This window comes from Bombus vosnesenskii, unplaced genomic scaffold (assembly GCF_011952255.1).
Source record: "Bombus vosnesenskii isolate JDL3184/JDL3185 unplaced genomic scaffold, Bvos_JDL3184-5_v1.1 scf7180000014105, whole genome shotgun sequence".
In the NCBI taxonomy this organism is placed as follows: Eukaryota; Metazoa; Arthropoda; class Insecta; order Hymenoptera; family Apidae; genus Bombus; species Bombus vosnesenskii.
In genome coordinates, this window is record NW_022883371.1 from 3,286,015 (window position 1) to 3,308,730 (window position 22,716).

Here is a 22,716-nt window from a genome sequence, read left to right on the forward strand (position 1 = left end):
AGATCATTTTCTATAGTATTAATAGTATCTCTATATCTTTAAAAAACTCGATTTTGAATAAAATATGAAAGAATATTAATATATCTGATTTCTCATCTCAATCTTATGCAAGTCCTTTTATTTGAATAAGAACCGGGATTTCTTCTAACTTTCTAATAAAAGTGCATCAGGAAGACTGTAAACACTAATTATTTCTCTAAATTCTACAAAAACCTTACCAAAAGAAAGACATTTTTACCAAAAGAAAATTACAATTTTCATTGAAAGCATATAGCTACCTAAGCTATGGAAAGTTGAAAGGATCAAAGTGATCTTGATACTTTTAATGCCGGAAGGATTAAAAAGAAGAGGATTTCAATGTAAACAGATAGACAGAAACCAATTGACCATAACGAAAGAGCAATTTGCAAAGAGGAAACGTAGCCGCGACACGCCCCAAACGGATAACCGAAATATCGATGAACGTGGCGCGAATCGATCGTTGACTATCGATTATCTGCACTAATGAATGCGCAAACACGGATGTAGGAAAGGTTAACGTTTCCTGTTTGGCGGTGGAAGTCGAGTGCCTATCATTGCGGCTACCGGCCATCGATATACTATACCCTGTCGATTGAGGTATTATTGGCATGATGTTTGCGGTTTGTTACGTTGTAGTGGCGATTTTCGTCCAATTTTAATCACTTTTAGATGTTGACAATGGCGATGTCTTTAATTTGCATCGTCGATTATACGAGTTTCGTTGTACCTACTACGAAATATTGAGTCATTCATAACGAAATTTAGGAAAAATATAGCATTTCGTCAAAGGACATATGCACTTGCTTCTTTCACTGACTTCTTGCAAAGATTACTATCTTTTAAGAAAATAGAACATTTGATAGATTTTTAACAGTTTCATCTTCAACAGATCTACAAATGTATCTAAGTATGTTATCCAAACAGTACAACAAAGAAAACTATTGTTCGTTTAATGGAAATTTTCCATTTGCCTACTTACTATCGTAAACTATCGATAATGATACGAGCTAAGGTAACCAAACACAAGATCTACTTTCGAACGGTTTAGTTTCAAAGATATCTACATAGATTTGATTGTAACATGTTTTCTTCGTCCCCTATCCAACACTTAGAGATTAACGCCGAAACGCCTAACTTCGTTAAACGTATTATACTATATTAACACACAATGAAAAATTGATATCTGCAAATGTCAAACACTATAGACCACTTTATTATCTAAGAAGTTCGTTATTTTCAGCTCGTTTGGTTATCAAATTACAGATAAGATAGGGACGGTTCTTTCAAATTGAGGGGACTATCTCGATTAATTTAAGCAATAACATTTAAACCGACTCACTATTTCGACGAATCGTATATTTTACTTTATTATACCATTGATAATGTTCTAAACGGACAATTTAAATTTCATATGATACATATCTGATATTGCCACAGGCATTATATTATTATTTATACTATTTTTATACTTCACGAACATTCAAGTATCCGTATGCATTAATTCATACATTTTTATGTAACATTCATAAATGTTAATACTTATGAGCAACAGTGTACACATTCAGTGTGCAATATCAACATAAATTTTCCACGAATTAATATTTCAATATCAATGTTTCTTCATTCGCCGTTTGTAAATATCGCAAACAAGACACGGTAAATGGAATTTTCGCTGCGCGAGACAGAATAAAAGCGAATTGCAACACGACTTGCGGAGCAACATAAACGCAGTTACGTTCGTTGCGCAGAAGACACTGGGAAACATTAAAATCCGACCGTTCTCCATGTAAATTACTCGATGTTGCATCCGCGATGCACATGCAGTAAACCGCTTGGTTTAGATTTACGCGTTCCTACAGCAACGCACCGCGAAACACGTAGAACATACGTGGCACAAACATGGTCCATCGGTACCGAAGCTGGTTACTTCCAAAGTAACACGTGTTGCATGATCAAATAGTACACGAAAAGTGGTCGCACGAAAGCAGGAGCGGAAGGCGGATAACAAGATTCCTGATCAATATTCCTCGGCTAAGGAAATTTGAGAACGGTCGAACAGAGGATTACTTGTTCCAACCTCCGTTTTCTCCACGAAGAACACAAGTGTTCTTGGAAACTACGTTTCGAGTAGATACTCCGAGTATCTTTCACTGAAATATGCCCTTGTATGTTTCCCTGTTATCGAAGACCAACCGTTTTATTAATATTTATGTGACCACTGGATGAAACGCGAAATATTCTTGATTTAGGAAGTAGATGATTTTGAAGTATTAAATGTAAGTTATAGAAAAAAATGTGGATTAAATAATAAAATAATATCTTATTAATGATATCTTTATTTATATATGGAACTTTTTCTTCTCATTTTTTTGTCTAGTATATGTTTGTTATTTAGTAAGTATTTGTTTGTAATATGGAATATATCCATACTTGTTTTAGTGTGACTGTTAGTTTAAAATTTAAAAAAACGTAGAGAATACTGCAGTACGTTCTTCCAATTTTCTACTACATTTACACGCATCCATCGAACGAAAACCAAGTATGCCAGCAAATCTAAAAGCAATTCAATAAACCAGCAACACACTATACCTACCAGAGAGTACTAATTCTCCAGACCAGTCGGTACAAAGGCTTAACCAAGCACGAACGATCAGAGACAACGAGAGAGGCCTAACGATCTATCAGGGCCGCGGGCGTTGAAACAAAAAGGCTACCACGACAATGGTAGAGGCATTTCGTGGGAGCGCGATAACAAAGCTCCCTTCGCGCAAACGTTCCCGTTAAAAAGAGAAAGAGAAAAATGCGAGTCCGCTAGCCCTCCGTCACCCTTTCTTTCTCTTTCCCTTAGGCATTAAGTAACTTACACACGGTGAGACTTATCTCGATGCAAAATTCGAAACTAGATCTAGTTTGAGACGGTTTCAAGTATCGCGTCTACTTATATTACCTTTTAAGAGAAGTTCAGAAAACTATGACACTTTGTATCAAATAATTCATAATGCAAGTCTATTTATTATTTGTACTATTTATAAGAGTGATTGAGTATGATTTTAGAAGGTGAAATTGCTCTTACAAGGTACAAAGTCAATTTCAATGATTGATGGTGGGCATGACTTGAAAAAAAATATATAGATACATATACATATGCGCCCAGATATGAATATACGTACATCCGTATATACCCTAACATTTGTCTCATAAATATTTTGAACCTCCCATGCAATGAACTCTTAAGTAGTTAACTGTGAATCTCGTACATCACACGAGCACGCCGAAAATTCTAAATTGCTAAAATTTCTAAGATTGCTAAGATTTGCTAAATGTTTCGACGATACATGAATCATTATGTATTTCCTATTTTAAAATCTATTAGATATACGTATGGGGAAAATATATTAACTGACAGATAAATAATTATATGCAAAATCTACATGAAAATTTCTTCTAAATTTTGCAATATAGTTATTACAGCATACCAGTATTTTAATTCGTAATGGAATAACAAACGAAGGATTAACACGCTAATCTAATTATTCACTGGCCTAACTAAATATTTTTCGAGATATTCGTTATTAAAATTTCACTATCTTAAACAGCTTAACAATTGCATAGCGTCGTTGTATGAGTATGCATTACAATGATGCGAAGATTCAAAAACTTGTGTCTTGCTGCATGCGGCGAAGCGAATCTTTATACAGACCCCGCCTCCCTTTGTCCCTTCTTCAAGCAACGACCGACGTCTCGGTGAGATAGCGCCGGTCGAAGGAAACATCCCGGAAGGAGACACGAAAAAAAATGGAGGGAAAAAAGCACGTGTAGGTAGTCAGAGAACGGTGTATACGCGGGGTTTGTTTACAGGCCGTGGAACTCGACTCTCTTTCTACACGAGTTCCTTGACTCGTAATCGAACCACGGTAATTCCCTTTTCTATGCTTCTACGTCTTCTTTCTTTTTTTCCTTGACTTTCCCCCTCTCCTTTGTTTTGTGTATCCCTTCCCTTTGCCCCTTTGTAATTCTACCAGGAGAGATTTACTCGGTCGCGTGGAGTTCCACGATTCACGTGGAGAACGGTAATCGCGCGCAGCTGCACTGCCTTTCAGGTAAAAAGGCTCGTTCACGAGAGTCGCGATGCGCGACGACAATAGACGACGACCGGCGGTCGGTCGTTGTCGCGACATAATCGAAAGTATAGAAGAGAATCGTGACGATCGAGTCACCTGATCGCAACAGGGCGATATTCCAAGGTGGCTAGGCAGGTAGAAGGCTAGGTAAAATCTAGGAGCATCCTGGGTGCTAGCCATTGTTCCTTTGTGCGCGAGCATGGAGGTCTTGAAAAGTGGGTATCCGGGTAATAACCGATTCAACGGCTAATGGGAGAATAAATGCGTTTCCGCTACTTTGGATTCTACATGCAAATTTCTATGGGAATTTCGTTTTTTTAGAGTGGTCTCCATAATATAGAATCTCTTTCTTCTTATAAATATCTATTAATTAAATCATATACAAACATATATATTGCATATCATTTTAATATATAGTGTCAATCTACAATTTTCTAAAATGAAGCCCCTCTAGGCTTCCTAAATATTCATATTGCATACTAGCCACATTAGGTCAGTGCACTTCACTGACACACATTTCTCGGATATAGCCTCCCTGCTCCGCCAAAGACAAAGGCAGAGAACCTTCCCAGCTTATTTACCTAATTATACTCCCTTTCTTCCAAACTACCAAAAAGGTGTTCTAAAACTCACCTATGACGGTGTTAGCAGCGACCTCTTTCGCGGCAGCAGCAGCAGCTGCCGGTCCATGAGCCAAGAAATCACTCAGAGACAACGAAGAAGCGATGATCTGCCGTTTCTCCTCGAAATTTAAATAATCCAGGCTATTGCTCCTCTGTGGTCCAGCGACGATCGTCACGGTCTTTGCCGCGTGATGATGATGGTGCTGCTGGTGTAAATTGTTCTCCACCGAGAGGTTACTGGGTTTCTCATTGCCAGACTCATTGTTGGCCGCTGGACTAGGCACCAGATATACACCGCTAACGCGTATGGACATCGTCTTCGGGCGATCCTTGAAACGGCCACGCTTCTTCCGCCTCCAGGGGCTGAGGATCGCAACCAGGCCCGGTAACGAAGCTACCGGCTGCTGGCCAGTTGAAACATCCTGACGGCTGCCCGGTCGAGAGGTCGGCTCGCGTCGCTTGTTACTTCGAGGCAGCTCCACGGCTCGGCGTTTAGTGCGTTCACGATCGCCGAGGAAAATTTATGGGCTCCACTGTGCGCTTCTGGCAGCGGCTACCGTGTACGCTGCACTCGATGATCGGTTGATTTTATTTTCGTCGATCTTTACGGCCTCTTTAATTCCCACTGAAATTCTTGGATTTAATTTCTTCGATTGTCATTTGCACTTTTACGACGAATTACGATCTCCTTATTTTCCTTCTTCCTTTTTCCTTACTTGTTTAGTTATTTTACATGTAATTGATTACTACTAGATAGAAAAAGGTACAACAGGTATTCAAGATGGCAGGATTTCCGTATCACGCTTAAAAATTTCACTGGAGTCGAATTCGCTGATTGGCAAATATATTTTTCCTGTATTTGTATTTTCGACGATTATGGCACTCTGTATGAAAAATGGCCGACCCAAACGGGGTGACTCCGGACCGTTGCTTCGACGGTCTTTATTTATAACGGAAGGAAGCGAATACGAGCCTTCCGCGGTCTTTTTTTTCTCTCGTGACGGCCACGAGACACTCCGTGCTCGGTCGACGCTCCACGGAATCGTCCTGCGCAATAGGAATAGGGTAAAACGTTAACTCTCTCGCTAATGGCACTGGCTGTCATGAACGACGTGCATTGTATCGTACGAAAGAGGTCGCGAACGATTGTGTGTCCACCGTCCCACGAAATGTCTCGTTGCGGTCCATCGACCTTCTATCGCTTCGATTATCGACTGTTTGATCCGAGCTTAAACGAGTGAGAACCTTATATGTATTCTGGTCATGATTTAAAAGTCACTAAACTCGCATCGATCGTAATGCACACCTTAATAAAGAAATCGATAACTTTTGATATGTCAATTTGTTTACAATCGTACAAACAGAATACACGATCGAATTTATATAGTAAACTTCGTATGATGAAATATTTTCATTATATCGAAACGAAACGAGGTGTCATTTATGAGTAGAAATAACATTTCTACGAACGGAGCAATCGTACCTAACCTAACCTGTACTCCATCTGTAAACGCGGCGAGATGCCGAAGGTCGAGATACGACAGCATTGGCTCGGCCAGAGAAAAATATCTAGTGACTATGGTACGTGCAAATAAAACGACATTCACGATTACGTAAAATACAATAAACGAAGCTGGTACGCGCAATATACGAAGCTTGAGACACGAAGCTTGAGGCACGAAGCCGGCTACCGCGAGTAACCTCAAACATCCGGTACTTATACTGACTGCCAAAAGAGTACGTATGTATAGTCATGTATACGGGACGGGTTACAGCGCACGCAGAAAGCATTCGGTTTTATCGATGAAACGGCACGGTGTAATGTCACCGAGCACGGCGTGATGGTGGTCGAGAGAGGAGCCGGTATTACGAGACGCATTTCGTGGACGCACAGAGGACACACGCAGGCACGTTTTGTTGTGACGAGAGACACACATACTAGATGATTCCTTAGGGCAGTGTGGATGGCTGTTTTCGGATGGCAGAATTTGAGGAGGAGCACGAACGCTCCTCTCGACGTAATATCACAGCGGTGACGATTCACGGCAGGCGTCGCCACTCCTTCACGGAACACCTGTGTGCCTCCTAGCTGCAGGTGAGAGGAGAGCGAGACGGAGAGAAAGGACGCAACGATTATAAACACAGAAGCACATACTACGCGCGTACGCACAGAGCCACGTAGAAGAGAGACAGACGGATGCAGGCACAATAAGTGGAGAGGTACAATGCCACCGATCTCTCCGAATAAACTTAGCACAGACGAGAGAAGAATAAGGCGAAGCTAAACGAGCCACGATATCACGACGACGAACAACGATCAGGGGTAGAACGAGCAACGCCGACGTCGACAAGGAAGCACGCACTCGTAAAGTTGACACACACGCTGCTCTCTCGGTATTCGCGCACAAGAGAGAAACACAAACGCGAGAAACGTCTCGCGTCGGGATGTTCGCGAAAAACAGACGATATCGCATAGACACGGACACACGGAGGACCGGATAGTTCGCGCGGGGACGGATTCGCGACGGAATTAATTACCACTGCACCGATGCAACGTGTAAAAACAAACGGATACCAGACAAACAGGCAACAACGACGACGACGACCGCGCCACGAAACACACACCGAGCGAGGCTCGTGAACACTGAGGGCGGCCATGCGATCACGGCGCCGCCACGCGACGCCGATAGGTATCATCGGCCACGAGACAACGCCGCGCCAGACGAGAATGGGGGAAAGTGAAGCTACTATACTACCTTCGCCGTAATTTTTCATTAATGAATTTACGAAGGGTCTGGAACCGGCTGCTGCAACAGGATGGGTTACGTGGTTACGGAACTATAGGGAATAACTATTTATCCAGGGAAAAAATATTTTGTTTAATTTATTTGATTAACTTCCTGCTTGTAATAATTAAACGGGACTGAAATAAGATCATTATTTGCACACGTATGATCGTATCGCATGGTCATATTGATTTTTTATAATTTCAAATTTTTATAAAAACATGTTTCTGTAGCTCAAATCATACTTTTAATACAATACTAAGTCACGCTTAGTTTATTGTTCCCGTTAATCTAACTCTAATAAGCTAATTAAAAACCACATGTCCACGTATGTATATATTTCACGTCATATTCGCGTGTATTCTGTATTCGTTCTTTTTTATCTTTAATTGAAGAAAATTATAGATCGCGTTAGAATGTCATTCGTACCGCCTGTTACGCTCCAAAAATGTAAACAACTTGCAACGCTCGTGATAGACTGTAAATGCCTATAACGACGACTATAGGCCAAAGTCACGCGAACATGCGTTGCGATGGAAATCTTCAGGAACGATACCTCATTGTGTACTTTGTAAACATTAGGAATTTTCCTTCTACATACTTCTGTGTATATTTATCAAATATTTCGCTGCTGAAATCATTAAAAGAAAAATAAGTAAACAAAAATTAGATCTTAATGAAGTTGTTTTCAACTCACAGTCAGATAAACTTTTAGCGAAATCAAAATCAAGCCCATTTTCACGCAATTCGAAAAGTTGCAGATTTAATTAGATGCATCCAGTGTGATAGTTAATCGAAATCCAATGTAATGGTTAATTAAAACTTCTAAGGCAAACAATTAGAGGAACAGCGACGTTCCAGTTTCCGGTTCGTGTTCTGCTTTATTGAGTTTTCGTTCTTCTAGAAATAATTCTCGTTGGAATGCTGAAGATAACTTTTATCTTCGATACTTAACAATTACAGATGAGAAACATGAAACTAAAACTTTAGATAGTTACAAAGTCTTAGAATTCCTAGTCAACCTCCTGACAGACACAGAAAACGGAAGAAGATCAAAGACTAAAACCATTTTCGAGAACAAGAAAAGATTCTTCGTATAGCGTCTACGCGGCCAACAACGAGAAATGCTCTAAAACGGAACTTCAGAAGAATTCTGTGGAACGTCTAGTTGGATTCTATCAAACGGAACCTACCATTACAAAGAACTGTCTACTTGAGCGATATTTCCAGGGATTGTAATAAAGACACAGCTTCATTTTCTTCTATATTTTCAGTTATGTATCCTATCCTGGAAACAAATGCATGGCCTTTTTCTTGATTTAAGGAAGAATTCGATGCAGTGAGGATATAGCTTCATAAGTGGCAATAGAAATGGTAATATGTATATCTCGTGAAATGATGTTTTTGGTTCTATTTCAGACGACGGAGATTACTGATTTGCATATATACATGTTACCCTATTTACATAATTTTTATAGGCAAATAATATTCTACTTAACTTAAGAATTTGGAAAGTTACAAAAAGTATCTATTAGGTAATAGGAAATAATCAAAACTATGACATTATCCCGAACACACAATTGTCTAAAGACATTATATATTGGAAGCATCGAGGCGCGAACGTTCGAACTGGAAATTGCTGGACGGAGCATGACGCGAACCACGTGGTATTTCCGAGGCGTCTAGACTCCTTAATTTAAACCGACTCGCGAATCTACCGACGTTTCGGCCCCGTCTAGCCGCTGTCACAACGAAACGGCTGAAATATGAGAAACACAACCCTCTCCTCGAACCAAGCACCCAAATCTTTTTTCTACCATGTCCACGTGTAAATCCGCCTTTCGTTTGGAAACAAAGAGGCCAGCTGTTGGCTGGATTCGAGGGAAATCTGTCCGTCTGTTCGCGAAACAAAACATACGGTGAAATTCGAATTTAATTCGGAAGTTGGTTGTTCTCTTTGAAAATAGAACGGAAACGAGTATTACGTACTGCTTTGCTAACACCGGCGCTCTCATCTTTTACGCTCGATCGCGGCTTAAGCAATGCGCGTCTGCGTTGAAAGTAGTAGAAACTACGGCCAAGAGATGCGTTTATTGGCACTGGCCCAGTGGCGACTCTTCTTCTTCTCCAGCATTCGTCTCTCGCCAAATGTAGCCTCGTCACAGGCCGCAGCTTCGTGTAATAGTGTTCGTACCAACGCAGAAACAACTGTTTTAAATACTGTTCGCCGATATATCTTTCTGTTCTTATAATCTGGTGCGAATCACAGAAAGGCTGCGTTACGCTTCAGTTCAATAGTCAAAGTAGTCACTTCCGTTCAACGGACAGACGGTTCTCGTTGACGATATTAAGTGAGGTATAAACTGTACTCTGAACCGATCCATCGATCGCTGCGAATTAAGGTCAGTTTAATGAAAAGAAACATGATTAAGTGTTTTCCTAGATCTAAGAATATCCGTAGTGAAGAGCTTCGTCTTTGAGGAGGAGCGATACTGTCGCTATGTATATCCGAATAAAAGGATTCTAGCAATAAGAAGATAACTTGCCATATATTTTTAGTTGTATGAAATTGTTGATTTTGTCGCTTTATGTTAGATAAGAATATGATTTTATTTAAAAAGTATCAATGATCTATTAAAAAAGTTCATTATTAGCAATACCACTTAACGACGAGTTTATGGTATATACATTTAAAAAAGTAGTTGACGTATAAATTTTATTTTTTTTACTCCCTGAAATCGCTATAAAATGCAGCTGACTGCTGTAATCCGTTCAATTGGTACAAAGACCGTTCCCCGTGGCGGATCTATAATTATTCAGTATGTTTGTGAGCGATTCCAGGAACCATTCTTGGCCACTGGGCGAACGCCGCCCACTTAACAGTATTAATAATTGCAATAAGGAACGGGCATCCTTGCTGGGTCAAATTATCAGACAATTCACAATTAAGAGGCGGAGGGTGGAGACGTATAATTAAGACAAAGTGACGGTACATCAGCGACAACCGCAAGCATCTACCAGTGGCAGCTAGCGTTGCACTTACGTTTCCTTGTGCTTTCACGGCTTTCTAAATGCAATCTGCTTACAACAAGCAACCGCCATCAAGCAAATTGTCGTCCAGTTAGAAGAAAATTCAGTTTTTATGAATCACATTTACAGTATATCGACTTTCTTACTCATTCTATCACGAATATACCGCCGTCCATAGGAATTCGAACACTGATTGACTCGCATTAAAAATACACAAATGTTAATATATGAATTAATGGTAAACTAACGACCACAACCACTATTTACCATTTTCTTATGGAAACAACAAATATATATTATACTTAATTGCTTATTTTTGGAATCAATAATATATTGAAAGAAGGCTAGCCAAAGGGTAGCGTATGCAATATAATTAACTCGATCGAACACATTATCACATTTTGCCCGGTATACCAACATAAAAAAAGATTGTATCTAATCAACGAAAATCCTATAGAATCAACTAGGACTGTGAAATCATGTTCAAATGTATTGAATTGTTCGAAACATATCAATATTTTCCGTTCAATTTACTTAATATATAATCTAGCCTTCTGTACTTAATGTCACGTAAGCAGCGTGGTTGTTAATGTCCCAAAATATAATAAATCATTGCATTTTGATTTTCTAATTAAGGATTTAAAATCTCGATAGAGGTATGTTTCAGCTTGCACGAATGTGTTTGACTACATAGAAATATATGAGAATTATATTAACGAAAAAGAAGAGATCAAGAGTATATTATCTTGCTTATTGTAATTCAAATACATTTTGCCAAAAGTAGGCAAGTGTGCAGAATTAAAATAGACACTAAAACGGCAATAAAAAAGAATAGGCACAAAAAACATTATACATTAATCAGAACGATAAATTGGAATTTGTTCAACGATTGTGCGAATAAAAACGCGACTCTGACAGATTCTACATTCCCATTCGCTACATTTCGATGCAACACGTCGTGCGCATCGCGCGTAACGCGTATCTAGCGACATGCGAACTCTGCTGCTCTCCATCATTGGTTATTTATAGCGGGCGCAATAATCATAAGTGCAATTCGTAACGATCTAACAAGACAGTCTATGTACACTATAACGTAAAAATTATAACAATTAATATGATAAGAATAGATTTCAATAAAAATTGTATGGCATCCTTAGTATTGTATATTCTATGGATATCGAATAACAAGTGGAAATGCCATTTTATCTTCCCTTTTGTTTGAACCACTACTTCTTAGAGAAATGGAAAAAGTGGTGTGTGTAAACAAAGGGTAGTGGCTACGACGACATAGTAGAAAAACGTAGAATTAAAAATAGTGAAGAAATCACATGTTAGTTAAGCCATAGTACGAAAAACGTTTCTGTGATAGAAAGAGAAACCTACGGAGGTGCAAGAGTAGTAACTACGAATATACTATAGGCGTTCACCCATCTTTCTGGTATACACGAAGCAACGTATTGCACACAAGAAAGAGAGACCTTAGCTCCGAACCATGTCGCCAATAGTAGCACGTACACAATATAGCATCTACGTTATATATTATATGAATTAATTTTTTATTTATATATAATGATAATTATGCATTTATTATATTATTAAAACAAAAATAATTTTATAATAAATACTGAAGCAGCTTTAGCGTAAATATCAAGCGTATGTTACTGCATTAACATTATAACAAAGTTATTAATAAAGTGCGGATATTTATACATTTTTATACTTCTATGAACATAACTAAAGGTACATTAAAACATAACTGTTCACCGTGAAAATATAAAACCAGGTAACGGGCCCATAATTCATCTAGACGTGTTGCAACATGGGTACCGTATCGATGGAAGAATCTGCGATTAACTTCGAAGCGTACTAAATGCGCTTATCGCAAGATCGAACGATAACAAAAGCCTGCGCTACGTCCGTCCATCAGATCGTTGGCCAACCGTCTGGATAAGACGTTGTTCGACGCGATAATGGCAGGAAATTAATGACAGCTAAGAGGGATGGGAACGACCGACGGAGTAATGAAGAGATTGCTTTCCTTATTACCGTGTAAATTCTTATTACTTTGTTGCACTAACGGGGACGCCAGCGAAACGTTCAAAGAAAGGGGAAGTAACGTGTCATGTGCTGTGAAACGTTTTAAATTGTAATTAAGAATACGATATACATATTTAACGTTAGTAAACGCTAGTAATTATTTAGAATTGCTGCCACCTTACCAATTTCGATGATTTTTGAATATATTGTAGAAATGAACACTTTGAGCAACTTTTTCCTACAGAAATAGCTTCCGCTTGGCCTTAGTTCCCGAGATATTCGCAGAAAATTGTCGGTAGCACTACACTGAATTTTGACTATAAATTATGTGTTCGCAGCAGTGTATACGTTAATATTGGTTACCAGCCGCCATACGGCGCGGCGGCTGGATAAAATAAGGTCTAACCCAAACCTAATTCTTATCTTTTGTTTACAGTTTATATGGGCTTAGATTATGCGTTATTTCACCCAAGCCGCCGCGTAGTACTGCGCAATTTATAAGCGAATTTCATCGTAGTGGTACCGACAATTTTTTGCAAATATCTCGGAAACTAAGACAGAGCGTCGGTTGTATGTATAAGAAAAAGTTGATCAGACTGTTGTATTTCTACAACATATTAAAAAGTCATCGAAATCGGCCAGGTGAGCAACTTGTAAATAGTTACCGAATTATTTTTATAGCTACTAAGCATACAGAAATGCTTGTAACGAAATTATTGTGGAATTTTATTGAAATAAGAAAATGATTATACACATTCATTTTCTAATCTATTTTGAGAAAAATTTCGACCTGATAAACGAGGCCTCTTCGGTAAACACATGTCATAAAAGCGAAGTAAAAACAAATTAAAAAAAACAAAGAATTAATTATTGGATGTAATTTCTCATATTAGTAGATTTTTTAAATATTGCTTTACGATACATTTTATCTCTTTATCATTTTCATATCTACAATTATACCTAAAATGAGGATTAGGTAAAAACATTATAGTATCTCCCATAAATATACCGTAAAGTAACAGGAATTAAACGAATAATTCTCTCCATAGAAGGAAGATCCCTTGTAATATAATTTCACCGACAAACAGAATATTCAGAGCCGCGATATGTACCAGCACCTAGCGTTTTTGTTCTTCACATTGCACACGGTGAGCGACTTAAGGGACCGCGTGTTTAATCGCGTATTTAATATATTTAATACATTTAATAAACCCGTAGCTGGAAATTAAATTCCTCTTTTTCCTGCTCATTACGACCACCGGAAGACGACGAGGTGGGAAAAGTTTAATCCCTTTATCGTTACGATATTACGAGTGGATCGGTATTCTTGATACAAAGTCCTCGCGCAAATGTATTATCCTGGAAGAAAAACCGCGACTTGGCGGGATATTAGCAAGGAATAAAAGTATGTATATCTAACGTCTGGTATCATCGTTTCGACGATAACTTCATAAGCGAAAGTGGCGATCTCTCGTCGGATTAACCTAATGGAATAAATTACTCGAAGCAGAAGGACCATTGCTGCTTTTTCCTCCTTTCGTTGCAAGACGCTATCGAATCTCATTACCCGCTGCTGTTCTCTCCAAGAACTTCGTTAACAAACGAACAACTCGTTGAACTTGAATTTGCCATTTTTCCCTCTTCGAAACTTAATTGAAAGACGATTTCTATCGGGTTTTCTTTCGTTACTGTGTAATCAAACATACATAGCGTATACATACGTAAAATGTGTGGTAAACATTTTGTCTATACTAAACAATCGTGTATTACAAACTATCTAATTACATTATACGTCACTTTTATTATACAATATAATTTAATTTCGTAAAATCACAGCGTTTTTTCTCATTTTTTTTTTTTTTTTTGGTCGTCACTGTAAATAATTATCGTGTTGTCTACTACTTTTATGCGAAGTTTGAATGTCTCACAAACAAGCATCATATCATTTCATTCGTATAATATGAAAAAAAGAAGCATTTTGTTTTCAAATAATTTCAAGCAGTTGATTTTTGCCCGCTTTTTCAGGTTGAACACTCACTCCACTGTGCATCGTTTCATTCAAAGGGTCAAAGAGGAAATTTAAAACTTCATTTACCGGATCAGGACTTGCCCAAAGCTGTTGCAGAAGACATTTCCCATAGATAACACATCGTCTGGTCGATAGTGGATGTTCTTTAAAGCATTTTTCAGACAGGCCAGCACCTAAAAGCTTGCCCAGCCAAAGCGCCGTAAAGGCGGATCAGGATTTAAGAGCGAGGTGTGTGTTTGAAAAACAAAGCCTCTCTATCGAGAGATCCTCGACGGATTATTACGTGACAGGATACGACATTAATGTCGCAAAGACTTCAGGTTCATGGTTTCTCACGTGCAAACTGTATACCTTCACACGCGTTTCAGCGATACAAGTACCATTGTAAATCATTTTTCTTGATGTTTTCATCGCACACTTACTTCCTTCCAATTTAAACCTAATATAATATCTAACTGCTCTAAGTATCTTTTAAGCGTGGATGTATGTGAATTCTATATGCGTCCACATTGACTATTATTTATTTCGATGACATTCAACTAGCAACAAATCAATACGAACTTTCTGCCTAATGCGATATAATTTCACAATCCACTATTTGTCTCTTCGATCCTCCAGAAATCTACATGATACAATATCCATAAATAGTTGCTGATCATACTAATCATTGCTGTCTGTCTCAATTACCTCATCGAAAGCAGCGCAAACAAGCGGTCAAAAGGTCGAGATTTTAAAAGCACGAGCAGCCATCTCTCGCGCGACGCAAGGACTTTCATCTCACGACTTTGAGCCTTGTAAGAGCGCAATTAGAAAGCCAGAATGCCGTAACAGAACGCGACATTCGTTTCATTGACACGCTTTTATCTTTCAATTTAGCCGCTCGTGTTGCACGATCACGATTTTCTCATAAAGAGGGACTCATCGGCGAAGATATTCGAATACCACGCACGGGTCGCCGCTGGTGCTCCGCTTTTCCATCCAGCCTTCGATGGTTCGCCACAAGGGCGACCGTAGGAAAATTCTTGGGATAACAGTCTTGTCACCCTCGAATTCCTGGTTGCTTCGCAAAGAGTATAAACGGATATGAAATTGGGACACTAGGTCTTGCAGTGATTACTATACCGATTCGTGAATATCCTTATGAAAGATGGAAGAATTAAAAAGGGGACAGCAATTTGACTGTAGTTTCATTTAGGCGAATTCGGGACAAGGTTCATGCATGCGTGATTTCTGCTCTATTGTGATCGGTTAGTGGATATTTTTTGAGTTGTGCGCTGAGATCAACGGATACTAAATTTTATTATTGGATTAAAATGGATGAGGAAGGATTTAGCGTAGAATGATATGTAGAAGCACCGAAGTTATGATGGTGATTTTAAGTTTGCTAGAAAATTATGGAACTACAGTTTAAGCTTACATTTAACACGTGTTTTAATTACTATGTTTTAAGATGGATATTTTTTAGGAAGTTTGCAATAAATAAACAGAATGCTAAAATGAGTTATAGAATTAAGATAATAGCGGGGAGAGGGGTGAGATTTGATGTATTTACACATATTATAGATATTTTGAAATGCTTGAACTACATGATTCTACAAATGTCAAAAATCATCGAACTCCTTCCATTTTTGTGTGGAAACATCAAAATGGAAAGATTAAAAGAACTACAATATACCGAGGCTAGAAATATTTAGAAAATGAAAATATTAAACTATTTTCTCAATTCCATTTAATACATCTTCCACTAAATAGTTCAATTCCCAGCATAATATTTTTCATCAAAATCATTCACGAACAAATTGAGAAAAAGTAGTTAGTAAATTGCCATAAAAATAATTACCATAAAGTTGAATATTCCCCTGCGTCTAGGTGGCAAGAAACAAAATGCAAGAATTCTCTAAAACAAGATTTTCACCTATAGATTTAATATATTCCTCACAATTTCCCAACTCTTCTTCTACTTTGCATTCTTCGATAAACTGCCAAGCAATTATCGAATCCCAATTAGAGCTTGACTCTCCTACCCAATAGTTAGGGAAACCATTTAATTGAACCCTGTCAGAGGATATCAACAACGCTAATTACAAAAACTGATACACTGCATCAAGTACAGTATCGATAGTTGACCACAGGATACACGAATATAAAAAATTCCAAGTAATTTCAACTCTACTGCGGTTATCGAATTTCAATGTATCAATTTCATTCTTGTTTTAATACGTAAAAAGATTTTTAATGTTTTAATAAAAAAGAAACGTCAGCATACACCCGATACAAGGAATTACTCTAAGTTACATAATATTTGAATATATGTATTTAATAACACAGAAAATATTCATCTCCTATGTATATAATAAACCAACTGTAGGAATAGGAATTTTATTTCTCACTGTTTACTTTCTTACTCAACAACAATTCATACAAATCTTGAAATTCAAGAGGTTTGTTAATAATAAAAAGAACAATTTATTTGAGCCTAACATAATACAAAGAACGCAGTATGTTTAGCAACACATGGGATTTCCTCGATAATTTTCCTAAAAGCGAAAAAAACTTCAGCTTCTTCGAAACAGTAAAATACCCGCGCACTTGGCAATTCGGGCAAATAACACGAATGTAAAGCGTTTCGCGATGCAGAGGCGTTTTCGCGCGGAAGCTAGGAACTTTCCAAGGGAGCAAACAGTCTATTGAGTAAATTGTGTGAAAGGATTAGTTTGCTAATGCCACCGACCATCGTGATAGTTTCCAGAAAGGCTCTTCACGTTCGTGGAAGCGTCATGAAAATTTCTCCTCCGTTTCCCTCCGACATCGCACGATTGAACTTGAAATATTTTTCCACGGGAAATAATCCTGAAGCTAACCCAAATCGTAAATTTCTCTCCCTTTATGGTTTAAGAAGAACAAAGGTATGACATGTATCAAACCAAGTTCAGACTCGTTCAAGTAACTGGAAACTTATTTGATTATTATTTGTTTGACTTTGCACTATTCTTTCAAATTTCTATTCTCTCATCTTCATTGAAACTAGTCACTTTACAGAATTTGGAACGCTTCACTAATATGAGTTTATTGATACAATTGATTTAAATTTGTGCATTCAAGTTTCGAGTAAAATTGAGATAACATTACATGTAAACTATTACCGTTGTTTCATCATTCTGGCGACTTTTGCGAAATCAATGAATTTCGAAGACGATGTGAAGCATTCTGAAATGGGTTTTCGTATCGACCTGAGGATAAAAAATTGGATAGAGTTAGAGAGAGGGTGCATGATATATCGAAAAATAAACGTGCCAATAAACGGAATTTATTGACACTATATTAAAATAGAGTGAGCATCGATCTTCTTTATTACGTACTTTTTATATAGCTATCGAAAGTAAGATAAGTCGATTGATATACCGTGGGTGGCTCAATAATCGTCGTATAAATGGATGAAAGTAAATGTTTTCTGTTCCCTGTATTTTTGCAACGATATAAATCTTAAGCGTGTAGAAGAAAAATAGAAAAATTCAAACGTATTTAGATAATAAGTTTCGGTGAAAATAATTAGAAGATTAGATTTTTATTACGTAAAAATACGATTCTTTAGCCTTCTTGTTTACTAAGTTCCTTTACAATTCAAATTCTGCTTCTAAGATATCAGCATACTAAGTTACGAATATACCAACGAAAACGATAAATATTTAAATACATGTAAACAGAGCGGTAAGAAGCTCCTCTTGTTAAATGGACATAAATCGCGACGCGATGTCCCATATGAGGAGTTTGTCGGCAAAAGCTTTCGCAATGATTTACAATATCGCTAGGATATGCTCTCGAATGTTTTTACGAGGCATCAGTCGACCATAGGGGCAACGAACGCCGAGTAGGTTCTATTAGAACGTATGATATACCTCTCCTCATGCTGAGATAGCCGTTTCGTGAGGTCGTGTCTGAATAATTAAAGAACAAAATGAAGCTGCTCGGAGCTCTTTAAATGACGAACCTTCTTGTGGTAGCTAACGACTCGGCCGGAAGAAATCGGAAAAAGATAGAGCAGCGTTACAGCTATAATTGGTCCTCACTTTGAAGATCAAAGACTTCGCTCATATAGCCGACCATGCGTAATTACACTATAGTGTTCTTCGTTGTGAGCTTGATTACACATTTTTACAAAGTTTCGAAAAGAATTCTACTACGTTGAACGTTGACGCTGGTTCGCCTAGAAAATGAAGCACAATCGAGAACAAATTTCATTGTTGAGAATTCAATGTCGATAATTCATTTGTTTATTGTGCGAGTGTGAAAGTTCATGAATTGATAAGACTGCGTGAAAGAAGGAAGACCGAGTGCGAGACTCGTGCGAGACCGTCAGGGATACGTGTGAAAATGGGATTTCTTGCAAGAACTTGGATAGGTAAGTATCTTTATCGAATTGCAAATGAGTAAAAAAACGATATTTTTAATGATTAATAGTTATTGTAAAGCAGATACTTTCCAGAAGTATGAGGCTGCTAAAGAATAAAATATTATTAGAATATTATGTAGAGGGAAGTCCTTAAAAGAAGTTAATTGTTTCTTATGAAATCTAAACGAAAAATATCTTTAAAAACTGCACATTGTTTTGGAGCGAAATCTAGAAAATAATAGCAAACTAGGTGATGCAACTATTTGCACGTAACTGTAATCGTGAAATTTCTCTGGCTAGTGTGACTCGATTGCAACAGAGTGACCATACAGAAGGTTACGAGTGCATAACGATCGCGGAATGCGACACAAGAAGCCCGCGCGACCGCGCGTTATGTAGCAACCGGTTTGAAATAACTCGCGCAACTCTAGGTCGCTCTAAAATAAAGAAAGCACGAGGTTTCGCTTTGCATGTCAATGAAACGGCGCGGTTGTTCCCGCGGAACGGCAACAAGATAAATTACATCGTAGCAAGAAAACATCAAATGCGATATGAGGACTGATCATATATACAGGAGTTAATAGAAGAGCGCGTAGAGTAACAAGTTACAGGGAATATGTATCACGCGGTCGTTTTGTTACGTTAATTTTGCGCCTGGTATGTCACCCGTGTTCCCCGGAGAAAACGCTCTGTCGTGAATTAATTAATTAATAGCATCGGCCGTTATTGTTCGCTGCGCATCGGAATTTTTTCTTGTCTTTCGACTCTTTGATAGAATTGGAAACTGTGATAGTTTGAGACAAAATAAAAGGAGGATGGTCGAAAGCTACTAAATTTGTAGCCTTTTAGGCTAAAATTCTTATAAGACATCGTTCTATAATCGCCGAGGTACAACCAACATTTTACCGAAGAAATGTTATCAGAAGAAGAGAAGAATGAAATATAATAATAATTCTTTATATTCGATACGTTCCATCTTGTTTCAGAATACAAATTATAGTGATAATTAGAAATATACCTAATTCATGGAACATTTATATCGTACTAGCTTACTTTACTTCGTCGCGTTTCAATGTTGCCGATTAATAACATGCGCTATATGTTTTTACATACAACCTACATATATAAATATCGACTTTCCTTTATCAAACGTTTGAATTTTTTCCATTTCGTGGATTCATTTCGTAGTTACGATCATCCAGAGTCGAAAGGTTCCGATTCTCTTTTCGGCACATCGTCAACTTCGTCAACATTTTTTACAATTTTCCAATCACATTTGCCATAATTGTACTTTCATGGTACCTTAGATGCCCTGTTAGAATGTTGGCTACCTGAAGATGTACAAATTTAGCGCTCATCATGCAGAAATGTTAAACTTTAAGGTCCAAACAGCTTTTGCAATCTGCAATTCAAGAGGTTTCTATAAAACGAATACCATCATGAATGGAACTATATCTCGTCATTTATAACAATGATCCTCATATCGAGATGGTTCAGACTTTCCGTGACTAAAACGTGAAAACTGCGACCAGTCTCACCGTGATGAAAAACAGAGCGTGTAACCACGAGCTTCGTTTCACGTCTCTGAGAAGCATAAAATTTATTATCGCTCTGCTCGTCGAACGTTATTGATGGCGTCGACTAAACTTAAAGCAGCATCCTCCTGGCGTATCCGACGGAGTTGCTTATTGAACGGATGCATTAGCGTCAAATCGTGCGTAAACGATCGTCGCTTTCTATCGAGTAATTATAGATAATGTGGTATTTCGCTTGCTGCTCTCCTTTTAAGAAACTTCGTTTTTCTTTCGTGCTAAAAAAAGGCCGGGTAATGGAGAAAGGATAATTAGAAAAAAGTTTATCCATGTATCGGTCGTAAATAGCCAGAGTGTTGTGTTAACACTTTGTCGATGGGGCGAAATTGATTCATAGCGCACCTTCGACAACCTGTTATTGTATAGAGTTACTCGTTGGTTAAATTGAAAATATGTAGAATATCTGTGCAGCCAGATAATTGTATAAAAGATAAAGCTTAACGTAGATTGAAAATAGAATTTACTTTAAGGCAGCTTGCTCGTGTAGAATTTTTTAAAAGAGTTCTTCTCTTCTTTAATTTGTGCTTTTCGATGGAGTCGTAGATAATACACAATTTATTGTTCTACACAGTTACTTGCTACTGTATTGAAAGCGTGTAGAACATCTATGAGATTGAAGGCAGCTACAGAAGATGGAAGCATCACATTAAAATGTACTTCAAGTGAGTATCTCGTGTAGAATTTTACAAAGAATTTATAAAAACCGTGAAAATATTTTCTCCGATATTTGGTTAACTTTCTCGTTCCCACAGTAGCTGTATATAGGCGAAATGTTTTGAAATCATAAAATTAAACTCTTATTAGAAGATGTTCGTGGAACTGTAAAAAGTTTCATTTTCTAAATAATCCCTACACATTTAAACATTAAAATCTTCGTATGAATTGCTTATTTGTCATATAAATAACAAATAGAAAAATTACTGACAGTAATTTGCAACTGTGAAATAACTTGAAAACGAGGGGATTAAAATATTACATTCGTCCGACGACAGCAGACCAAACACTATCAAATGCATGAAACTGAAACTGATGTGTTCTCCAAAAAAGCGAACATTACTTACGTTTAAACAAAATCAAGAACGACGCAAAGATCGTTATCGCGAAAGGAACACGATAAAACATTCTTCCTGCATCTTTCATTAAAGTACTCGTAAGAAACAGGCAGAATCTTTGCCAGTGGTAATACTTCGACATGAGCGAAACAAAGATGATAGAAAATAAGGGGAAGCAGCGAAGGCAATTCTGCGATTTCCAGCGGGGGTGAGAGCCGGCCTGTTATTGAAATAGTTTCGTCGACGGTATTACGCCGGTTGCCGAGCTAGTTTTCGTTCTCCTGTAGAAGGTAAATATTACCAAGCCGGGTCGAAGAACCAACCATGTATTTCACGGATATCGAATGCGTTACGTCCACGACTGGAAACTTCGTTCACGAAATTAGTTCCGCGGTTAGTTTTCGAATGCGTTCTCACGGTTTCGTAGAAAATTGGATTCTCGCTAATTTCCTGGACAAAATTCGATTCGCGGGATCGTTACGGTATCGAGGTGCTTTCTCGAGTACGGCGGGCGAATTTAAATTTTAAAACAGCACCTGGTGTAACGAGAAAGGGTGCGCGATCAAAGAGCCGTGCAACAGAGATTCTAAATGGAGATCGAACGTTAATATAGAAGCAGAGCGTACAGCCGAGCCCTGATTTTCTTTCCAAAGAAGATCGATGTAATATCGTAATTACCTCGCCGCTCTATAGGACATTCGATTATGCGCGTAAACCCCGTAGCTGACAGCTAATGTCAATGATAAACGATTCCGGCCTTGGTTGGCGATGTCGATACCGCTAAGAATATATTTCGAGGCGCAAGATCGATCTTATACGATTATCAAACAATGTTTGCAAAACTAAAAGGGCTCGAGGATCGTAAAGTAAGGCAAATTAAGGATCGTGGTTTTTGACGTATTAATTTGAATCTTGAGAATAGTATAATACGATCGATTCAAGAATTCAACATATTTTTCTTTATATCGTTTTATATATCTTATCAAAACATACCTACTATGCTAATTTACTTCACAGATTTATTTACTTATATAA

General features: G+C 38.0%; 1 protein-coding gene across 11 annotated transcripts in view; it reads right to left on the bottom strand.

The window, feature by feature from the left end:
• The window catches only part of LOC117239509 (phosphatase and actin regulator 4B), a 392,276-nt gene that overhangs the window by 319,437 nt on the left and 50,123 nt on the right, over positions 1–22,716 (bottom strand). For 2 of the 11 annotated variants that reach the window (XM_033505128.1, XM_033505122.1), the window contains exons 1-2: positions 6,705–7,438; positions 4,776–5,812 (exon numbers count right to left, since the gene is read on the bottom strand). The exons of 6 other annotated variants lie outside the window; for them this stretch is intronic. In XM_033505128.1, the coding sequence (XP_033361019.1) occupies positions 4,776–5,079 (304 nt within the window). In that variant the 5' untranslated portion in view covers positions 5,080–5,812; positions 6,705–7,438. Of the gene's footprint in view, positions 1–4,775; positions 5,813–6,704; positions 7,440–22,716 lie in introns of those variants that run through there. 3 more of the 11 variants (XM_033505123.1, XM_033505125.1, XM_033505124.1) reach the window with 3 other exon arrangements.